This window comes from Pinus tabuliformis, chromosome 8 (genome assembly GCF_031772625.1).
Source record: "Pinus tabuliformis cultivar Carrire ecotype Pingquan chromosome 8, CPIR1, whole genome shotgun sequence".
Classification (NCBI taxonomy): domain Eukaryota; kingdom Viridiplantae; phylum Streptophyta; class Pinopsida; order Pinales; family Pinaceae; genus Pinus; species Pinus tabuliformis.
Genome location: NC_142294.1, coordinates 657,659,563 through 657,681,743, shown reverse-complemented (window position 1 = coordinate 657,681,743; position 22,181 = coordinate 657,659,563). Strand labels below are relative to the sequence as shown.

General features: G+C 39.9%; 3 protein-coding genes across 3 annotated transcripts; 1 reads left to right on the top strand and 2 right to left on the bottom strand.

The window, feature by feature from the left end:
* Positions 1–6,768: 6,768 nt before the first annotated feature.
* On the bottom strand, positions 6,769–7,638 carry LOC149237310 (uncharacterized). The gene has a single exon (XM_089369229.1). It carries the CDS (start codon positions 7,636–7,638, stop codon positions 6,769–6,771), a length of 870 nt encoding a protein of 289 aa, XP_089225355.1.
* A 1,507-nt stretch (positions 7,639–9,145) lies between these two features.
* Positions 9,146–9,757, bottom strand: LOC149237309 (uncharacterized). The gene has a single exon (XM_089369228.1). It carries the CDS (start codon positions 9,755–9,757, stop codon positions 9,146–9,148), a length of 612 nt encoding a protein of 203 aa, XP_089225354.1.
* Positions 9,758–12,504: 2,747 nt separating this feature from the next.
* On the top strand, positions 12,505–20,125 carry LOC149237308 (choline-phosphate cytidylyltransferase 2-like). Its single transcript, XM_089372624.1, has 9 exons — positions 12,505–12,991; positions 14,206–14,319; positions 14,584–14,679; positions 15,665–15,707; positions 15,808–15,872; positions 18,876–18,981; positions 19,282–19,362; positions 19,464–19,574; positions 20,001–20,125. The coding sequence occupies exons 1-9, from the start codon at positions 12,552–12,554 to the stop codon at positions 20,094–20,096; spliced, it is 1,152 nt and encodes a 383-aa protein (XP_089228750.1). The 5' UTR covers positions 12,505–12,551; the 3' UTR covers positions 20,097–20,125.
* Positions 20,126–22,181: the final 2,056 nt, after the last annotated feature.

The following is a 22,181-nucleotide window of genomic DNA, read 5'->3' as shown; positions in this document are numbered from 1 at the left end:
AGATGGGTGTGTTTCAAAGGTCTTTGATTTCAGACAAATTGTTTATCCTTGTGCAAACAATTTTGATTTAAGAATCATGACAATTATGCTAGGAGAAGAAAAGGTTGTTTTGAATACTAAGGAATTTAGATGGTTACTCTAGTTACTGCAATTGAACAAGCGTTTAGAATTTTCCATTGCAAATAATTTTCTGATGCGAGAAGAAGGTAAGATTGACATTCTGTGAGAATTCATTTCTCCAACCTGTGAGGTTCCTTCCAATATTTCTCTTGTATATATTTATTTATTTAGGAAACTGTTTAGGGATTTCTAATTGCCCCACATAACACTTCTTTCCAAAAAGAAATCTAAGAGGGTAATGATGAACCTAAGGTGGGAAGAAGGAAAGAAGACCGTGGAAATCTAAAAAATTGACTATTACTAAAGAATTTCATAATTGGCTGGCGAGTGGAGTCCAATTGAGGCTTGAGTGCTCAAATTAGAAAATGCTGACAAAGTCTGGTAGGAATCAGAAGGTTTGAAAGAATTAGTTTAGACTAATCACTATTGTGGAACTATACTATGTGTGAAGTAGGCTTAGGGGGAGACACAATGATCAGATTGGTCTTGTTTGTTGGGAGGAGAATTTTTCTCCCAATTATTTTATGGTCACTAAATAATTAGAGTTGAACAAAGGAAAAACATAATTATTGTTAGTTTATTTCTTTGTATTGACCACTTAAAATATCTATATCTAGTTAAAGAGCATCAATAATAGTATGAGATTAAGAGACTGAAACTGGATGAATTGTAGTGATTGTAGTTGGTTGTATATGTCATGAGAAGTAAAGAAAGAATGAGGTTCATCTCTTTATTCTCTTATTAAAGGGATTAGGTTTAGTTCTCAGGCCGAGTCAACTTAGTCGAGAGCCTCCGTACAGTCCCTATTTCCTCAAAAAGTAAAGAAGAACAAGTGAAATGTGAATTAACTATGTGCTCTAAAATAAATTCAGAATGGTTGTGAATTTGGTGGAAGCCTAGAATCAGAATCAAGTAACTGAATATGAACCAAAAGACTACATTGTAACGCTTACAACATAGGTTTTAGACATGCTCATTAGAGGAAATTTTAGCTGAAAACTTCCCATGTAATATCCATGTTACAATATGTAAACCAATCAAAATCCTTTAGATTTAAAGAGAGGTACAGGTAAATATTCTGGAGGGAAAAGAAGAAAAAATATTTTTTTAATTGTATTTTTGGCTAATATCCTTATAGGTTTACTCAAATTTCAAGTGTAGCCACTAATTGGATTCATGGTTAAGTTCCACATCCAACAAGTGCCCATTATGCATACATTTGAGAATACCCAATGATGGTGGTAAAACCTATCTATGGTTTTGTGCATGGGTTCTACACATGGTTTTGGGCTTGATGGTTTTGTGCCCATGGTATTATGTAGATGCAGTCAAGGGAACTATGATTATGTTCTATTAGATGGTTAATGATAGACATTTCATTAAACACGTCATGAATATGTACTTTACAGGATTCCTCAGGCGTTAACACAATCCACCAAGGGATTCCTAGGCCCAAGCCCTCATCTATACAACCAAGATTTACCGCAATCCTGCCAAGGGATTCCTAGGTCCAAAGAAGAAACATACGCTATGAGGCTTTACCGCAATCCCACCATATATTAGACCAAGGATCACTAGGCCTATACAAGCATGAATGCCTCTAGATCTCTCCACCTAAATAATGAGGAATTTGTTTTCCTGCACCTCTAGGATTTTTTGTATATCCCACTATTCATTGGTCGAGGATTCTTAGGCCCAACAAGGCTCCACTCTCTAGGCTTTACCATATATCCCACCATTCATAGGTCGAGGATTCCTAGGCTCAAAAAGGGTATACATAATTAGGCTTTACCACAATCCCACGTTCACCGATCCAATGATTCCTAGATATCGTGTTTCTCCCTTGAGACCACCCCACTTAGTTTTGAAACCATCCGACAATCCAGCTCAACCGAATAAGAGAAACCCCATCACACCATGATCATCCTAAAATGGAAAGGCAAGGTTGAATATCCACTGTCCAACATGGTAAGACCCATGCCAATGACAACAAGAGAACCAAAAGCACACATGCATGTATCATGCATGCCAAAACTATCATGGAAATCACATATGCAACTGGATACCTGCAAGTGAATCCCCCTCTTCCTTGCTTGATCATAGCTTCCTCTTGCTTTATTGTCCTTCCTCTGCCTTCTTTTCCCAATGCTAGAATGCTCCAAGAATACTCAAGTGTCCAATAATATGGGAGAGGGAGAGAGCTAAAAAACTAAACTGACAAAAGGTTGTGAACTGATCCTCATAAGCCTTTTTATTAGTGAGGCCTCTATTTTCTTCATTTTCCATTAGTTTCCCTCATTTTCCTCCTCCCATGCGACCTATGACCTTTCATCCTCTTTTTCTCCTAATTTCCATTATTTTCATAAATAAATTGCCAATTAATGCCTCTTTGCCTTATCAATGTCTTTCCCAATTTCCTTAGCCATAATAAACCAAATGAACACCCACACTAGGATTTTTTTTCCCAACATTCAACGTGGAATACGTGTCCCATGACCTTGGTCTTATAATTTTTTACATGGAAATCAACCACGGGTTGTTACAATAACATCATGCAATAGCTTTGGTGCTTTCCTAAGCACACACCCATGGATGAGGGGCTTTGCATCCAAAACTTTGACGAGGAGGAATGACAACCTTGTGTGACATGTTGCAATAACGACTAACACTTGGGAGTGATAGGGGCCACAAGAGGGAGCAACTTTGCAGGACTAGGTAGAGAAGAGAGGGAGACCAAAATTATTAGGGGGAGTTAGAGGATGGGAAAGGGACCGAGAGGGTGATAGAAATGTTGGAGACAAATATGAAACATAGTCAGAATTGGGAAAGAAGGAAGCAAGGAAGTGTAAGGGGGAATTAGCAAGGGACCGTACGATTTATAGAGGCGGAAAATGAAACTAGCATGGAGTTAAAACAAAACTATTGTCATCTCTGCAAGGTAGAGAGAAAAACCTAGTAGGAGAAAATGGAAACCATAAGAATAAAACTCAATTAAGATAGAGGACAAAATAAAGCTCACTAGGGGAAGGAGATGCCACATTGAAGTATGATTTAAAGATACCATGATCGAGTACACGAACTAAGGATTGAAATTCCCAAGGAGGATAGCCATTGAACTACCCATAATTGAACTATGATTAATAACAACAACTAAAGTGTTCATCACAAGGTGATGTCCTTGTGATGTCCCTGATTGAGGTGATGACCACCTTCTCAAAAAAATAAACCAAGAGTACTTACCCTCATTTACATGATGAATATCTAACAGTCACTGAAAGGTAGATACGATAAATGGTGATCAAGCTTCAAAGATGGCTACAATGGTCATCCCACATTGGGGATGATTTAAATAAATTATGAATTGATAGTTTAAACAAATAGTTTCTAAAGTATTAAATTTGTTTATATTAAAAATAATATTATTAATAATAGATTGCAATTTTAACATATATTACTTGATCAATAATATTAAATTAAAAAAGCATATGTAATTAAGGTATTTTAAGGTGTTAAATCTATCTATATTAAGTAATAATACTATTAATAATAAATTTCAAATTAGATATCATCTTTTTGGGATTCAATTGCGTTAAGTAAGTCATTCATCTGTAACCATTTCGATGAGAGGTAGTCGGTCCACTTAGTACTCATTGCATCGAGTGATGCTCACAAGAGTGATTAATATTACAAACATATTATAAATTTTCAAATATTACTTTATCAATAATATTAAATTAAATATGATTTAAAAAATTATATTTAAGTTTTTTTTATTTTTTATTTTCTAAATACAAATAAATATATATCAATTTCTTTTCAATTTTAATTCATATATTCAAAAATTGAATATTAAAATAATTTTGATTAATATATAATTCGCATATCTGTATTAATAGTGGATGGTGAATATTTATAGAGATTATTATTTATTAGTTGATTAAATATGTTTTTTTAATAATTGTATAAATATTTCTATTTTTGTAATTAATAGCCAATAACCAAAAATTTAAATATTTATATTTTTTTTTGTAAGGTTAGGCATTCTTCATTCCAGATGACAAAACAAAATTGCAGCATGCTAAAGTTCAGGTGGCGGGTCCGCCCGCAGGAAACCAAACCACCACCTTTCGGCTTTGAAGCCTGACCAAAATTTGAAAATGTTTTGCTCCTTTTTCCTGTCATAACCATGTTTTTTCCTATTACTAACTAAGCTAACTACAGGACACAACCAGACACAGTTCTGATTTATCAGCATTTAAAACAAAAAGAAAAGACTCAGCTCAACTAGTCCTCGTCCGACGAGTTGATCGGGGCAGGCGTTGAGGCGCTGGTGCCAGGCTTCAGCTGCTTCTGCTCCATGGCCCATTTTAGGTCTAGCAACGTTTGTTCCATGTTCTTCAGTAGTAGATGGTTTCTTGCTGCCTGGACTTGGACGGCCGCAATCTCGTTCAGGAGAGTGGTCTTGATATTATCCGCTTCTTTCGCCAGCTGGCTTTTGAGTTGCTCCTCTGCCTGCTTGCGTTCCTCGTCCTCCTCTTCGCGGATGACCTGATTCACCTCCATAGTCCGGCCAACCACATGCTTCATTATCCAGTACTGCTGAAGCATTTTATTGAACAGGGAGTTTCTGCCTCTTGTAGTTCCTGGGTCCAGGATCAGATCCTCCCAATCTTCACGGGGGATTTCTTTGTTATCGCTAATATCATGTAGCTCATGCTCCCACCCATTTATTTGGGAGCGGATCTCCAGAGGGAACCCAGCCATGTACGCGTTTATCGTGTGCATGGTCTTTTCAAACTCTGGCTTCCTGCCCCTTTTGCTTGGATGGCTACTGGTGCCCTTGTCCCGATTCTTTGCAGGATTAGCCTTCTTCGGAGCCATCTTGCCACGGGCCTGGGGCTTTGAAATTGTATGAGCTTGCCTACCTATCACAACAAAAAACCATAAGTCAGAGCTATTGGGGTGAGACACTGTCTTAGTTCGCTCGCTAGCCAGCCCGGCTTCAGCATGGCTGGTGCTCAACACCCTCGAACAAAAGAGGCCGAGGCTGTGGTACCAATCATGGGGCACGGTGAGACTCAACAAAGCCCCCCTCGCCTCCCTTCTCTCTGAATAATAACCAGAACTAGCGCCATGTAAAGCCTCCCCTGCTCGAGAGAGGAAGAGGAGATTCGATCGAGTGCCGGGAAGGCCACTATCAGTTCTACTATTGATAGCCTGCTCACTGGGGTAGAACATTTCTGGTCAAACAAGGATAACGTAGTTGCTAGCTAACATAACGCCTGGAGGACAGGGATGATAGAATACATACCACCTTTTCTTACTGGAGCCTGAGAAGGAGCCAGGTCGCAGGGTCGCACTGTCATCTTTCCATTTTTTTCGTGGTTCTTACTTAGCTGAATGAGCATTCCTTCTATCCCCTCAGACATATGTTTGTTATCAACCCGTTGTCCTGCCAATCGGGCCTCCACTTGGCCATTTAATTTTCTGACTGACAGCCCTGGATCCCTACCTCGGGATGGGGCGTGACTTGACTCCCCCGCTTTATTCGTCATTACTCCAATATGCTCCTGTCGTAACTGCTCTGTACTCTTTGAGCCACCTGGCTCCTACCTCTTTCATTTATCTCGACTTCCCAAGCTGACTCCAGATCCTTCCTTGGTGGTGTATCATGGCTTGCTTCTCCTCTGTTTCCGTGACCTGTCCTACCTTGCCCCGTCATCTATCTGAGTCTATCATTCCGATGACTGTCGTCCTTTCCCACGGATGTGCTGTCTGTTCCCATCCGCTGTGATCTTTCCCCACAGTTGCTACATGCCGTCTGATCTTGGCCGTTCACCTTGGGCCTGTCTTTACCACCTTTGTCGACGTCTAGCAATTGTTGAAGGCTGGCTCACTCCTCCGGGAGCAGTTGAGATAGACCTTCACTGTCGATCTCTTTGCCTCTATTCCGACTACCCCAGTTCGCGAGCCAGTCCGCCGGTTTGTTTCTGGAGTGTCTAATGTGAGAAGGAATTAGGTAGTCGATTTTAGGTAGGAGCTTCCCGATTTCTCCCACAAGCCATGCCGTTCTCCAGGTCTTGCTGATTTTGTCCACTGGTTGTTGCTGCTATAGCTTCCTGACCATGTCGACCACCAACTTCGAGTCCCCCTCAATTTGGAGTCACTTGAAATTAGCCCGTAGAGAAATTTCTAGGCCACGTTTCAAGGCATGCAGTTCAGCTTCGTTATTTGAGGCTTCCCCGAAGTCCATCACGAAGGTTCGTAGAGTTTTGCCCCCAGCGTCTCTGAAAACTCCCCCAATGCCAGCCTCTCCTAGGTTATGTTTTGTGGCGCCATCGAAATTAAGCTTAATGAATCCCTACGGGGGTGGCAATACTGGTTGCTTTCCGCCTCTTCCCTGGCCCGCTCTGATCCTTTGACACACCCATTTAGCATACTCTGGTTTACCTCAAGTTTTTTTAGGATTGCCTCCTCCATTTGCGACGCCTACCAGTCTTCTTCTTTCCAGCTTTCCATTAGGATTGTTTCACGTATGTTCCTGGTGGTTTGTTCCCATATGGCTGCTGGGGTTCTAGATTCTACTTTGAAGATTGCCCTATTTTGTGCTTTCCAGATGTTCTAGAGCAGGAGGCCGACAGAAAGAATCTATGCACGATTGACGACCAGCTTTTGGTAAGGTTTTTTCGGCCAGTTTGTTATGGTGTTTACAATGTTCCTGTAGTTTCTGTGGCAGCGCTCAAATAATCTGAAGTGACTTTCCCACAGGGAGTTGCTGACTGGGCAACGGTTCATCAAATGTTCCATTGTCTCTTCTTGGGAGTTGCAGAGTACGCAGCGGGATGGACCTTGACGCCCTTTCCTCTGCATCTGGTCCCAGGTAAGCGCTCTGCCGTGTAGTAAAGTCCAAACAAAGAATGAAACTTTCGGCCAGTGTTTGATTTTCCAAAGATTTTTCCATTGTTTGATTTCCGGCTGTTGATTTTGATTGACTTTTTGGTAGTAGGCTTCTGCTATTGAGAAATTGCCTTGAATTCGTTTACCCCATCTAAGAATGTCAGATCCTGTTTTCCTTGCTACCTTACGAGATGCCATCTCTGTGTAATACTCGCTCCATCTGTCAGTTTCTGGGGCCCCTTCCCAATCCTCTTTCTGTTTCCAATTGCACCAATATCCTTCTTTGTCTGGTTTCCAGAAGTTGCCGACGGTTGTTGCCTCAACCTGGGACGTGAAAGCGTGGATGTCGTGAAGGTTGTCCTTTTGGACGAGTCTTTCGTGTTGCTGCCATGATTCCTCCCAGAACCTAGCCTTGTCCCCGACTCGTATTTCCAAAAAGCTATGATTTCTTATCAGGTCTTTGTTGCCCCTCGCCAGGTTCCAAATCGTGGAACATCTAATCTCCATGTCACTTCTCAGTCTTCCTTCAGGTTCCCCTCTCACATCATATTTTCTTTTCCATATCACCTTCCATAGGTCAGGGCCTCCCTGAGTCCACCTCCACCAGAGCTTTACACCCATGACCTGGTTGAGGACGAAGGGGTCTCGGAGCCCTAAACCGCCATCTTTGGGGAGTCGACTTAGCCACTCCCAAGAAATTAAGGCCCACTTTCTAGATTTGCCGGTGCCCTACCATATGAATTTTTTGAACATGGCGACCAGCTTTTGGCTTGCTGTCTTTGGGATGGCCTAGCACGAAATCTGGTAAATTGGCATAGCCTGTACAACAGCTTTCAGAAGGATTAGCCGGCTTGGGGCATTCAACGAGCGAAAGGTCCAGTTTTCCATCTTTTTTTAGATTTGTTTTGTTAGAAGTTCCCAGTTGGCCGTCCTATATTGATGCTCATGCAACATAATGCCCAGGTATTTTGACGGGAAGGTTCTGATGTTGAAGCCCAGAGTGCGCACTAAGAACCTTTGGGCAACCTGCGAGGTGTTGAAGAAAAACATTTCCGATTTGTCCTTATTAATCTCCATCCCAGAAGCTTTGCTAAAATTAGATAGAGTTTTGATGACGCCTTGGGCCTCTCTCAGCCTGGCTTGACCATACAGCATCACATCGTCTATGAATTGCTGGTGCGAAACCGGTGTGTCATTCCCACAGATTCGAAGACCCTTGAGCTGATCCTTGGAGACTTGAGCCTTAACCAACCTACCCAGGCCTTCCGCAGCTAGTATGAAGAGAAAAGGAAACAGGGGGTCTCCCTGCCTGAGCCCGCGGGAGGGAGTGAAGGCTTCAGAGGGGGTGCCATTTAACAGTATTGACATCACAAGAGTGCCAACCATGTATAAGATCTAGTTTATCCATCTTTGGTCAAAGCCATAGGCTTTTAGAATGCCTTCCGGATATCCCCGGCTAAGGCGATCAAACACCTTAGTCAAATCAAGTTTAATAAGCATACCTGGGGTGTGGGAGTTTTTTAAGGAATTAATCACTTCTTGGGCCACGATGATGCCATCTGTGATCTGGCGCCCTTTGACAAAGCTTGTTTGCTCAGGGCAATGAGATCTGGCAAGATCGACTTTAGCCTGTTAACCATGACTATTGCTAAAATTTTATAAACAACATTGCAAAGGGAGATGGGTCTAAAGCCCTGCGATTCGTCCAAGCAGCCATTCTTCGAGATTAGAGCCAGGAATGTGGCATTCAGGCCCTGGTGCATGTGCTTTGAACACCTGGATTCCTCCACTATGTCTAGCAGGTCATTCCCCATAAAACTCCAGACCGCCTAGTAGAACTCAATGGTGAAGCCATCAGGACCTGGGGCCTTATTTTTCGACATTTTGTTAACTACCTCTTCAAGTTCTTCCTTGGTGATTACCCTGAGCAGAGCTAGGTTTTGGTCTCTAGAGACCTTCTGAGGGATATGATGGCAAACCTTGTCTATGTCCTCGGATTTGTTGACATTTGGCTCAGTGATAATGCCTTTGAAGTGATTCACCGAGAGTTGTTCTATTTCTGTCTGCTATGTTACTCTGTTTCCTTGACTATCTTTCAAGGAGAAGATTCTGTTGTGCTAGCGGTGACTCAGCATTGCTTTATGGAAGAATTTGGATTTTTTTCCCCCTCTTTAAGCCATTGGACCCAAGATTTCTGCTTCCACAAAATTTCCTCCTGCTTTCGTCTTTCTTCTAGTTGAGTGATTACTCTGCCTTCCTCTTCAGACAACTCTTCATTTCGGCCTTCCGAGATGATTTGTTGATGCTGTTGGATATTGCCGAATTCTTCCCTGTTCCACTTCTTGATTTTGCTCTTGATTTCTTTGAGTCTGAGCTTAAAAGAGTGCATTTTGCTGCAGCCTTCCTTTCCACTCTTTCTATCCTGCCACCAGCTCCTTACTTTGTCTATGAAATCAAGGGCTCTAAGCCAGAAGGACTCGAACCGGAAGGGCCTCTTTTTATTCAGATTGTTGAGGGCTATTTCAAGCTTTATTGGCCAGTGGTTGAACCCTATTGAGGGTAGGATGGAGGCTTCGTAGAAGATGTCTAGCCCAATTATGTGTTCTGAGACTAAGAATCTGTCTAGTCTTGAAGCAATTTGTTTGGCCCCGCCTCTTCTATTATTCCAGGTGAATTTCCCGTTTATGGTTGGGATATCAACCATTCTTAATTCTGTTTGAACGTCTCTGAATCTTTCCATCTCCGAGTCTTCTCTATTTATGCCACCTTTTTTCTTTTCTCTAGAAGTGATTAAGTTAAAGTTGCCAGCCAGGATCCATCTCTGCTCCTGGTGCATATTTCTGATCTTTGCCAACTGGTTGAGGAACAGGCCTCTATCAGCATGGGTATGGGGCCCGTAGACAGCCGAGATTGCCACCCATTCGCTTTGCCCTATTAGCCTGAATCACCCTGTCAGGATTCTTGGCATACCTATCCACCAGTCGATTAGGACTTCTGCTGGATTCCAAATAATTGCTATGCCTCCTGCACTCCCTTTGGCATATATAGTTACATGTTCATATCTCGGTTTTATTTTATTGAGAATTTCCTCCATCTTTTGGCTTGAGATTTTAGTTTCTTATATAAGCATAATTTGAGGTTTGTCCTTCTTCAGTCTTGATGCCAGATGTCTTTGTTTTCCTTTGTTGTTTAAGCCTCTAATATTCCAAGATGTCAAGATCATTCGTTAACTTGGGATAGGTTTTGGAAAACCGCTGATAGCGGGACTACTCTCCCTATGTTGACTAACATTTCTCCCATGAGTTGGATGGAGTCCTTAAGGTTTTTTCTTCCTCTTTTTTTTCCCCCCTTTACCTTGGCCTTGCTGATCAGGTCTGCTTTCCTGTTGGGTCTCTTGGAGTTCTTCTGGGGAAGCTTTGCCTTTTTCAAGTTTTGCTTTGTATTGCTGGAAGATTTCCGCGTACAGCCTCTTTTGTTCTTTCGGGATAAACCTCTCGTCCAGGTTCTTCCATTTGTTCAGTAGTTTTCTCAAGACTACTTCCTCTTGGCTTAGGTCTTCTCTGCTATTCTCTTGGTCTCTATCCATCTGTTCGGCTTGTTCTTTTTGTTCTTTACCTTTCTTTGTTGGCTCGCTTGGGGCTATTCTTTTTGAGTGGTTTCTTTCGCTACTCTCACTACTGTCCGACCCCTTATCCTCTTGATTTTCCATGGGTTGATCTTCCTCTTCATCATCTACCTGCAGAACTGTAAAGCTGGTTGGGTTTTCTAGGGCTGGTTGTTTTTCCTGCCCTCCTTTCGGGGGGGTTTCTTTGTTTACTCTCTTTTTGTTTTTCACCTCTTGGTATTCCTCCTGATATGTTGGCTCTCCTTTTTTTTCAGGGAACTTCTACTTTCTTCTTCCTCCCGTGTTATCGGGCATTCCTTTTCCAGATGGTTATGGACATGTCACCTACGGCACCTAAACGAGATGTGTTCGTAGTCTATGTTTTGCTGCCAAACATCCTCATGATATTCAAGTTTTATGGTGTCTGGGATAGGGTTTTCTAGGTTCATATAAACACAGATCCTTGCGTACGAGGTGTATCGTCCTTTCTTCGTGGTTTCTGCTATTTTCACGAAACTACCTATTGAGTTTCCTATCCCCTCCAAGACTTCCAGGTCCCAGAAGTCTATGGGGAGCCCGAATAAGTGAACCGAGACAGGCGCAGCTAGAAAGGTTTCTTTATCAGGGTTGTAACATTCTTCCCAGAAACACATGAACAAACCAGCATTGTAATAATAATATGGGCCATTTTCAAAGACCTTTTCCTTATCTTGTAGGTTAAAGAAGATTACCGTGAAGAAGCCTTTCGCTCCTATCTTGAGCTCGATGTGGCCTTGGGGCTGCCATTTTTGTTTGATCCACTTCGATAGATCTCTTTCCGACGGCCAGACTCCTACGAACTTGCAGATGAGGGCATGATCCCTCATATAGCTTCTATACTTTTCCAGTTTATTCGCTGGAATCACGAATCTGGGTCTCTCCACTGCACATGGCAGGCACTTTCCTCTGCGACCTATTTGCCAGGCAGTTCTTAGCACTGGTCCTGCGCTCTTCCGTTCCTCTGTCTCCTGGCTGCTCTGTGCCTCTCCTGCCATCGTATCTCGATAGGAGGGGATCTCTCCCCTCCTGACATCTTCTGTCATACCGTTGTTGCCCGGTTCGCTACTGATTTCTGCTGGTCCGGGTTGTTGTCGGCCTTCTGGACCTTCCTTCGCGCCACGCCAAGTGTTTCACCACCTTGCTGCCATTAGGTTTTTTGTTGTAGAGCTCGCAATTTCTTATATTTATTTATGGCTAGTAAATATTTATATTTTTAATTAATAATCCAATAACTATTATTAAACCATAAATATTTAAATATTTTTTTTAATTAATAATCCAATAACTATTATTAACAGTAAAAAAGAATAAATAAGACACAACTACTCCGCATATTCTCATTATCTTTTCGACAAATTTCAATAAATTGATAACTAACCAAAATTATCTTTTTGACAAAATTTCAATAAATTAATAACTAACCAAAATTATTCAACATAACTTAAGTTCAAATTTAAATTTAACTAATTATCATTATAATTCTCGTGCTAATACCAACTACCAACAATAAATATCTAACAAAAAAACTTACAAAAGCATGCCCAAAAACAAAATCCTATTCATAAAATAATTTTAACTTGATCATGATGAATCAAATATCTTTTTTAACTTGATCATAATAAATCAAAACATTATTTCTAATTATATTCAAACCATGCAACCTTACACCCTTTATTCTCCTATTTCCATAATAAAAGACATAACAATTATCAACATCACAATTATCAAATGTAATAGTTAAGACCCATCTTACTACCATCCCTTTCAATACGATAAAATATCTTATGAACCCACTTGCAGAATCGAACCGACCTTTGAGGGTTAAGAATATCATTGTGCAAAACCGCGGGGACCCCGGCCGACTTCAGTAAACCACACGGACTAGGCACGCATGCCATATCTAGCCGGCAAGGCGCGTGGCCGAATGTTTGCGCACAATCGTAGCCAAGGGTTCATTCTCCTCTCGCTCCAAGTGTACTCCCCGATATATGCTTACTCGCCCATAATCGTTTCCTGTGCTCAGGGATTTTTTGCTTCGATTTCGTTGGCAATCGCAGTGCCATTTTACACAATTGAGAAGGATAAAACGATGGTTCGCAAGAATCGAAAGAGACCCGCCAACAGAAATGATTCATCGCAGGTGGATCAAGAACCCCGGCAGCAGAGCTGTGCAGAGATTGTCTACAAGCCGCCAGTGAGATTCGAACCACACCCATCTCCAGATTCCGTGAAGGGCGAGAGGACTGAGAAGCCCGTCAGGGTCTATGCGGATGGAATTTATGATTTGTTTCACTTTGGGCATGCGCGATCACTGGAACAGGCCAAGAAACTGTGAGTATTTGTTTGAGAATCTTGCGCCAATGTTTTTGTTATGGTTTTAATTATGTCTTAAGCTCGGGCAATATATTTATGGTGTGACCATTAAGTTAAAGTACTGTTAAACTATGCTTCATTCAGAAATTTGGGAACTGCTGGATATTGCTCATTCGGTTTAAGCCCTTGGTAGAATCTGTTGCCCTGTGCTCAGATTTCTAATACTATGCGAGGCGAGGCGGTGATGTGACAAAATCCATAGGATTGAAACCTTGAATTCTCTATTGTAAACAGTAAGCCTCTTTCTGTTGGTTTATAAGCCATTGAAGGCACCGAAACCCACATACAATTCTGTGATAAAGGGAATTTACATGGCATTAACTGCACCAAAAGCTTTCCAAGTCTGGAAATTAATGCACGAAAAGCTTCTTGGAAGTTGGTTTCGAGGTGTAAGTAATCAAGTTGATATTAGATCATCCTTCCCTCTGCTGCTACTTATATAAATGGGGATTTCAGTATGATGCCTTTTGTATTGCTTTGGCCTGTGATTGTTATCTATAGAGTCTAGACTGTGGTGCTGCAGTGAATCTAAGTAGATATTATCACAGACTGCAGTGGCATATCCCTATGCTGATATTTGGTTCCACATATATACTCCCCCTTCCAGATCTGCTATAGCAAATCCCATCTGTCCAAAATTATGTGTGGCTGTTTCACTGCTCTTGTACTTCTGAATACAATAAAACTCTGCTTTTATCTGCATATCAAAAGTAGATCCCAAAAATTAACAATAGATCGGACACATTTATGAATATCATGGCAATTATTTGAGTCAGTCAAACACATTCACTTTTGTACTGAAACTGTTAAATCTCTTTCAATAAACTACAAACAATTCACTTAGATTTCGTCATTTACTTTGAAATTTAGTGAATACAATTTGCTCATATCCTCCTGGATCTACCTGGGCCCAACTAACTTGGGCATTTGTCACTTTTGTGAGTGAGCTTGCTTTGAGAACTCTAGTTTTACTGGAGTAATCAAGTTTTATATCACACCGACATAGGCCCACTGGTGCAGTGGGTGGATCTACCTCAGATCAATGAACATTAATATTTGTCACCTTTAGGCATTGTGGTTTTTGAGCATACTATGAGAATCCTACATATTTCTGAAACAACAAGTGAGGTTTTCTCAGTACTTATTGATGAATTTGTTCTCACATCTGGCAGGTTTCCAAACACATACCTCCTTGTGGGTTGCTGCAATGATGAAGTCACTCGCAGATATAAGGGAAAAACTGTAATGACTGCGGCTGAGCGCTATGAATCCCTTCGCCATTGCAGGTGTGGATTGATTTTGGTTTCTTTTTCTTGTGAAACAACATTTTCATGCTTTTTTTCTATTTAGAATCTATGTCATCGGTCAGCTATCCATCACTAAGAATTATAACCACTTTTTTCATGCAATAAAACAAAAGTTAGCATGATTATCTTTTGCAGTTCATCTTTATGTTTAGTTCAACGTTGCAAAGTATTATCTCATGATTGCATGAAGGCATCCTTTTTAGATGACACCCTATTGATTTGTGTTTATGGCACTTTATGCAGGTGGGTTGACGAAGTTATCCCAGATGCTCCATGGGTGATCAATCAAGAATTCTTAGACAAGCATAAGATTGACTATGTAGCCCATGATGCCCTTCCGTAAGTCACCACTACATGAACTCCACTAGTAATGTGTTAATTATTTTGCTTATAGAAAAGAGGAGAAAGAACAGAAAATCTAGGCTAAGGTAGGTGAAATTACAAAAACTGTAATTTGTCTTAAAAAATTCGGTTTTAGTAAGACTATGGAAACCATAAAATATAATACCGGGAATCCTACTGGCTAATATTTGCTAACAGGCTATGTTTTTTAAATTTTTGTTCTTCTGGAATGGCTATCTTTTGAGGTTAAAATGAAAAATTATCACTGGGCTGAAGAGTTAGGACCACAAGTGGCTCACTTATGTAGGTGAAACGATCCTCAAGGGAGAACCCACTGAACACAATTAATTCCATTTTGGCTAAGCTGCCTTGGCAGGGGGCTCCTCCTTTGAAATCGGCTAGTATTTTCACTTGGCACCAATTGTTTGCTTGTTAATATGGGGGAATTCAACATTCGTGGCTGGCTTGTTCAGTTTTGAAATTTCTTATGAACCTGTTTGTAAATAGGAAAAGAATGCCAAAGTTAGAAGAATCACTTTTCTTGCAATAACTATTAGCAGAGCTTAGCAATACATTTTTAGTTTTTTTCCAAGAAAAACCTTTGTCAAACCCAAGGTTGCGTCCCCACATCTCTAGATACTATCCCTAGCAAACCTGTTGCAATAACTATTAGCAGAGCTTAGCAATATATTTTTAGTGTTTTCCAAGAAAAACCTTTGTCAAACCCAAGGTTTGCGTCCCCACGTCTCTAGATACTATCCCCAGCAAACCTGTTGGCATAGATTAGTATGTCTCAACCAAGGGGATTCAAACTGGGCACCTAGCTGCATGGAACTAGTTAAAAGCCAAGTAATATGAGCTAACCCTTTGGTCTAGAGATTGGCAATAACTATATTATGTAGTGAATGATTTTTCTCACAAGATAAACAATGCATAGATCGTTGACATGATGTTAAACGCTAACATTTTTATGCTTTTGCAGGTATGCCGATACCAGTGGAGCTGGCAACGATGTCTATGCATTTGTGAGTATTAGGGCATTTGTAAATTGTGGTTATGTATTGAGTATTATGATTGAAGTATATCTATTGCACAAGAGAAGCTTAAAAGAATATATTATTCCAGGTCAAGTCAGCTGGAAAATTTAAGGAAACAAAGCGGACCGATGGCATCTCAACATCGGATGTCGTGCTTTAACTCTGATGAGAAATACGGATCCTAATTTTCCAAAGGTTCACAAGGGAATTGATGCACAACTGTATCAAAAGTTAATGTATAGTTATAATGATTTGCCTGACCATAACTTAAAGTGTTGTTTTCTCTACTGTGCTGCTTTTCCGGAGGATGAAGAAATTAATGCGGAGAGACTGGTGGAAATTTGGATCGCGAAAGGCTTGCTCACCGGCAAAGAGACAACTTATCTTATGGATGTTGGCCACGATTACTTGGATCTGCTGGCAAACAGGTGCTTGATCCAGTATGTTGTGCCCGGTGAGTATGTTCTATCCGTTGATTTCTATAAACATGTGAAGACGATAAAAATCCATGATGTCCTCCGGGACATGGCAATTCATATAGGCGAAAGCGAGGAGCACTGGTTGTTTGCCACGAATCAACATCTCACAAATTTTCCCGGTGAAAAGGAGATTAGCAACTGCAACAGAATCTCACTTGACCACAATGATATTCATGAGCTTGCTGTTCTCAAATGTCCAAATCTGGTGAGCTTGCTGTTGCCATCAAATAACAGTTTGAGGCATGTTCCACAACCATTTCTCTCCAGCGTCATCTCTCTCAGGGTTCTGGATCTGTCCAGGACTGGTATAACAGAGTTGCCCATATCAGTGGGGGAACTCAGACTGCTTGAGTTCCTTGATTTGAGTCAATGCCAGGGATTGATAAAGTTGCCTGAGAGCGTTGGTAATCTTTCAGCGCTTCAATTTTTCAATCTTTACAGTTGTGATAAGTTGAAGGGTTTGCCCAGTACAATAAGAGGGCTTAAAAAATTAAAGCATCTAAATTTGGACTGGTGTAGCATGGAGATCAATTCAGATGATATCGGTCAACTCATTTCATTGAACCGATTAGTCGTTGGGAATGATACTGTCATGAGGGCAGGTGATCTCATAAATCTCACTAAGATGCGGGTGTTGAAGGCGTCTGTAACGGCAGATGGTGGAGATGTTACAATTGATACTTGGACGGAGATGAAAGATTTGACATTATGGTTCAAGTCGGATGGTGTTAACATAGAAAAAATAGAAAGGGTGGAAATACTTGACTTATATGGATATGGTGGGGTAACTTTACCCCATTCCCAGTTCCAAAATTTGAAGGTATTAGACTTGGGGAGTTGTCATGGACTAAGGGAGCTTCCGTTGTATCTTGATACGTTACCAAAGTTAGAGAGTATCTCAGGACCATCAAACGTGTGGAATGAAGGATCCATGTCCAAACTCCAAAAGTTGACAATATGGCTTTGCCCATTGTTGAAGAAATTGCCATTGGGAATGAGGCTACCCAATTTAAAGGTATTACACATAGATGAGTGTGATAGCATAAAAGAGCTGGACATTGGAAATGGTGATTTCCCAATGTTAGAGCTATTGGAACTAGCAGAGTTAAAGGAGTTAGAGAGCATCATAGTGTGGGCAACGCCGTATCTCCACCCTTTCCAGCTTTGACGTAGCTTCTTCATTCCACACACCACTTGATCCTGTGATGCTCTCTAACTCCTTTAACTCTGCTAGTTCCAATCGCTCTAACATTGGGAAATCACCATTTCCAATGTCCAGCTCTTTTATGCTATCACACTCATCTATGTCTAATACCTTTAAATTGGGTAGCCTCATTCCCAATGGCAATTTCTTCAACAATGGGCAAACCCATATTGTCAACTCTTGGAGTTTGGACATGGATCCTTCATTCCACACGTTTGATGGTCCTGAGAGACTCTCTAACTTTGGTAACATATCAAGATACAACACCGTCAACATTGGGAAACTCCGAAGAGGAAGCTCCCTTAGTCCATGACAACTCCCCAAGTCTAATACCTTCAAATTTTGGAACTGGGAATGGGGTAAAGTTACCCCACCATATCCATATAAGTCAAGTATTTCCACCCTTTCTATTTTTTCTATGTTAACACCATCCGACTTGAACCATAATGTCAAGTCTTTCATCTCCGTCCAAGTATCAATTGTAACAACATCTCCACCATCTGCCGTTACAGACGCCTTCAACACCCGCATCTTAGTGAGATTTATGAGATCACCTGCCCTCACGGCAGTATCATTCCCAACGACTAATCGGTTCAATGAAATGAGTTGACCGATATCATCTGAATTGACCTCCATGCTACACCAATCCAAATTGAGATGCTTTAACTTTTTAAGCCCTCTTATTGTACTGGGCAAAACCTTCAACTTATCACAGCCGTAAAGATTGAAAAATTGAAGCGCTGAAAGATTACCAACGCTCTCAGGCAACTTTATCAATTCCTGGCACTGACTCAAATCAAGGAACTCAAGCAGTCTGAGTTCCCCCACTGATATGGGCAACTTTGTTATACCAGTCCTGGACAGATCCAGAACCCTGAGAGAGATGACGCTGGAGAGAAATGGTTGTGGAACATGCCTCAAACTATTATTTGAGGGCAACAGCAAGCTCACCAGATTTGGACATTTGAGAACAGCAAGCTCCTGAATATCATTGTGGTCAAGTGAGATTCTGTTGCAGTTGCTAATCTCCTTTTCACCGGGAAAATTTGTGAGATGTTGATCCGTTGTAAACAACCAGTGCTCCTCGCTTTCGCCTATATAAATTGCCATGTCCCGGAGGACATCATGGATTTTTATCGTCTTCACATGTTTATAGAAATCAACGGATAGAACATACTCACCAGGCACAACATACTGGATCAAGCACCTGTTTGCCAGCAGATCCAAGTAACCGTGGCCAACATCCATAAGATAAGTTGTCTCTTTGCCGGTGAGCAAGCCTTCCGCGATCCAAATTTCCACCAGTCTCTCCGCATTAATTTCTTCATCCTCCGGAAAAGCAGCACAGTAGAGAAAACAACACTTTAAGTTATGGTCAGGCAAATCATTATAACTATACATTAACTTTTGATACAGTTGTGCATCAATTCCCTTGTGAACCTTTGGAAAATTAGGATCCGTATTTCTCATCAGAGTTAAAGCACGACATCCGATGTTGAGACGCCATCGGTCCGCTTATGTTATGCGCAACCTTGATCGTGGATACACAAGGAAAGACCTTGGAGTTAGCTATGTGAAGGTAAGAGGAAACTCGTGTGTATGCTGTTTCAATGCTTGTCAGGTATGGTTCCTTGTTCAACTGGGCTGAAGTTCGTCCTGGCACAAAATCTCTATCTTTTGCTTAAGGAAACTTGTTTACAGACAAAATGTCATAAGTTCTATCTCAAGTAACATTGCAAGGAAGCACGTCGTCCCATTACAACACAGCTACTTGAATTGTTAGAAAATTAGAAATGGTCTAAGCATTGAAAGTTAATTCAGAAAATCTCCAATTCTAGACAAAGATAACAGTTGAGTTGTGGATGTCTATTGTTTTTAGGAAAAGCAATTGAGGGTCAACATGGGAATAACAAAACTACGTCAAAAAGTGAAGGAACAAGAAGGGCAAAAGGGGAAAAAGGTGAGCTATGCCATTTGTTTTTTAGATTCATTTGTATTTAGTTAAAAGTATTTGGACTATTTCTTTTGAGATTTATATATTTACATTGCCTGTTGTTGCAGTTACATACGGTTGCCAAGACAGCTGGCATGCATCACAGTGAATGGGTTGAGAATGCTGATCGTTGGGTGGCTGGCTTTTTAGAAAAGTTTGAAGAGGGGTGTCATATCATGGTGAAATTTTTACTTGCCATAAACTTAAGTTACACCACGATTTTTACTTGCCATACACTTGAGTTAGACCACGATTTTTACTTCGCGTACGCTTAAGTTAGACCACGGTTTCCTGATTATGAGATATCGGTCATGGACCTAGGGCATTAGAATTATTGTTATCATTCCATCTGAAGCATTTCCATTTTTTTTGGAGTTCTCTCCCTGTAAAATTATAAATTACTAGCCATTTCATTTTTTTTTGGGGAGTATTGTCCGTGTAAAATATAAATTACTAGCCATACCATTGTTTTTTGGAGTATTCTCCGTGTAAAATAATAAATTACTAGCCATTCTTAATATCCAGCGGTATTTTGACTGTGATTTCAACTATATATTCCTACAGCATTTGCAGACTTAACATGGACTTGTGAAAATTGCTTCCAGGAAACAGCAATTAAAGACAAAATACAAGAGAGCCTGAAGAGGCAGAACTCAAGAAGCCCATCACCTTCAGAAATGCTGGAGAACGCAGTGCAGTAGCATAAACTTGTGTTATCTGCGAAGTCATACATTGATTCTTACTAGACAATTTTTGTGTGTCTCCTACATTTTGCTCAGGAAACTGATGTAATTTTGCTTAGAGTTCATTGCTCAGGAAACTGATGTAATTTTGCTTAGAGTTCATTGCTCAGGAAACTGATGTAATTTTTGTATGTCTCCTACATTTTGACATTTTGTTCAATCGCTGGTTGTTTATATCGTTTCTCCTTCATCATATGTTAACCGTTTCAAGCCCTATGGTGTTTACGGTCAAGTACCGTGATGCTCATAAGCTATGTAATAAATATTACAGCCATATTTTCAAATATTGAAACGACATCCTTTAAGTGGTTTTCATCCAAATTCCAAATTCATGAATCTATCTAAGATTATTTGTACTTTTCATCCAAATTCCAAATTCATGAATCTATCTAAGTTTTATATATTTATACATATATATATATATATATATTTAAATTTCGAGAGGATATTATCAAAGAATATAAATATTCACTAGTAAGCGATGACTGATGATTACAATGGGTTTTGTTACTCTGTAATACGATTAGTGTTCATGATGTGAAATTGTGTACTTTTAGTTTTTTATTACTTTTATTTGGAAATTAAAGCATTTACATGACGATTTATTTAGCACTATATTAGTTTTGATAAAAAATTTACTAGGTTACTTCATTGTTATTATAGGTGGCAAAGTTAATGGCAAATATAAAATAGGGTTGATTCTAAAACTAGGGTTGATTCTAAAACTAGTATAGATCTATGTTAACCTTGTATCTATCAAGCGCGAGATATCAAATCTCTCAAGGTGCATACTTCTCAATCCCTCGGTGCTTGATAGATCGAGGGTTAAGATGGATCTAGGTTGGTTTCATTCATCATACGAAATTTGTTGAACATCTAATTATTTTGATCATTTTAAATGTGCTAAATATGTCTCAATTCAATTTTAAATTTGTCTAGTTACCTCATTTTGTTGAGATGAGAGAGATTGAATGATGAAATAAAAGATTTGAGTGCACACTGACAATGTAACAATGTTAATTGATAGAAAATGTGAATAATAAGAATATAGTCAATTACAAACAATCTCATTGCAATCAATTAGAAGCTATTCGATTCTATTGCTCTTATTGTCACACCTATTAGTTGTCATTTTTTCATATGGATCATATAAAAAGTGTGGTTGAAATCACAGACCATTCAAATATTTAAATCTAGCTACTGTAGTAAACATCATGCTTTGTCTATGTTGCTTTCCGATATTAATAGTAGTTTTCTCCAAAGTAAATCATTGTGACTTACGGAGTGTTAAACACCAAATAATTTTCAATGCAAAGTCATTAATAATGTTGAATGATGGACAATGGTAATAATCAGAATGTAGCGAATTATAAATATTTTGAAGTTTCAAGAAGCAAACATTTCGGGTAAGCGAACATTTTATTTATGATAAAAATTCAAGTCTTGTGTGTGTTTTGAGGGTGAGAAGGAGAAACAAGGGGAGATAGAGATATAGATGGAGGGGGGAGAGAGGGAGGAAGAGATATAAATATGGAGAGAAAAATGTTAGAGAGAGAGGGAGGGGAAATAGAATGAGGGAGGGAGAGAGAGATATGTAGATATGGAGAGAGAGTGTGTATGTTTAGGGGGGAAGATAGAGAGATAAAGGAGAGACAATGGAAGATAGATATATAGATGGAGGTGGCAAAGACGTGCTTACACTGAAACAAATACACACTTAATCTAATTACTTTGAAATTAATGTACACCATACATTTAGTTGCATAAAATCAGAAAACAACATCTACCCTAAAATCAATGCATATAATGAAACAATCAAATAGGATTAGAAATTAAAATTTACACTGAAATCAATGCATCTAGTCCAAGCAATCAAATAGGAGTAGAAATCAACATTTACATTGAAATCAACGCATTCAGTGTAAGGTATTAAATAAGATTATAAAATGACATCTGCACTGAAATAAATGCATATAGTGCAAGTTATCAAATAGGAAAACTACATTGAAATCAATACATCTATTTTAGTGAAAAAACCAAAAT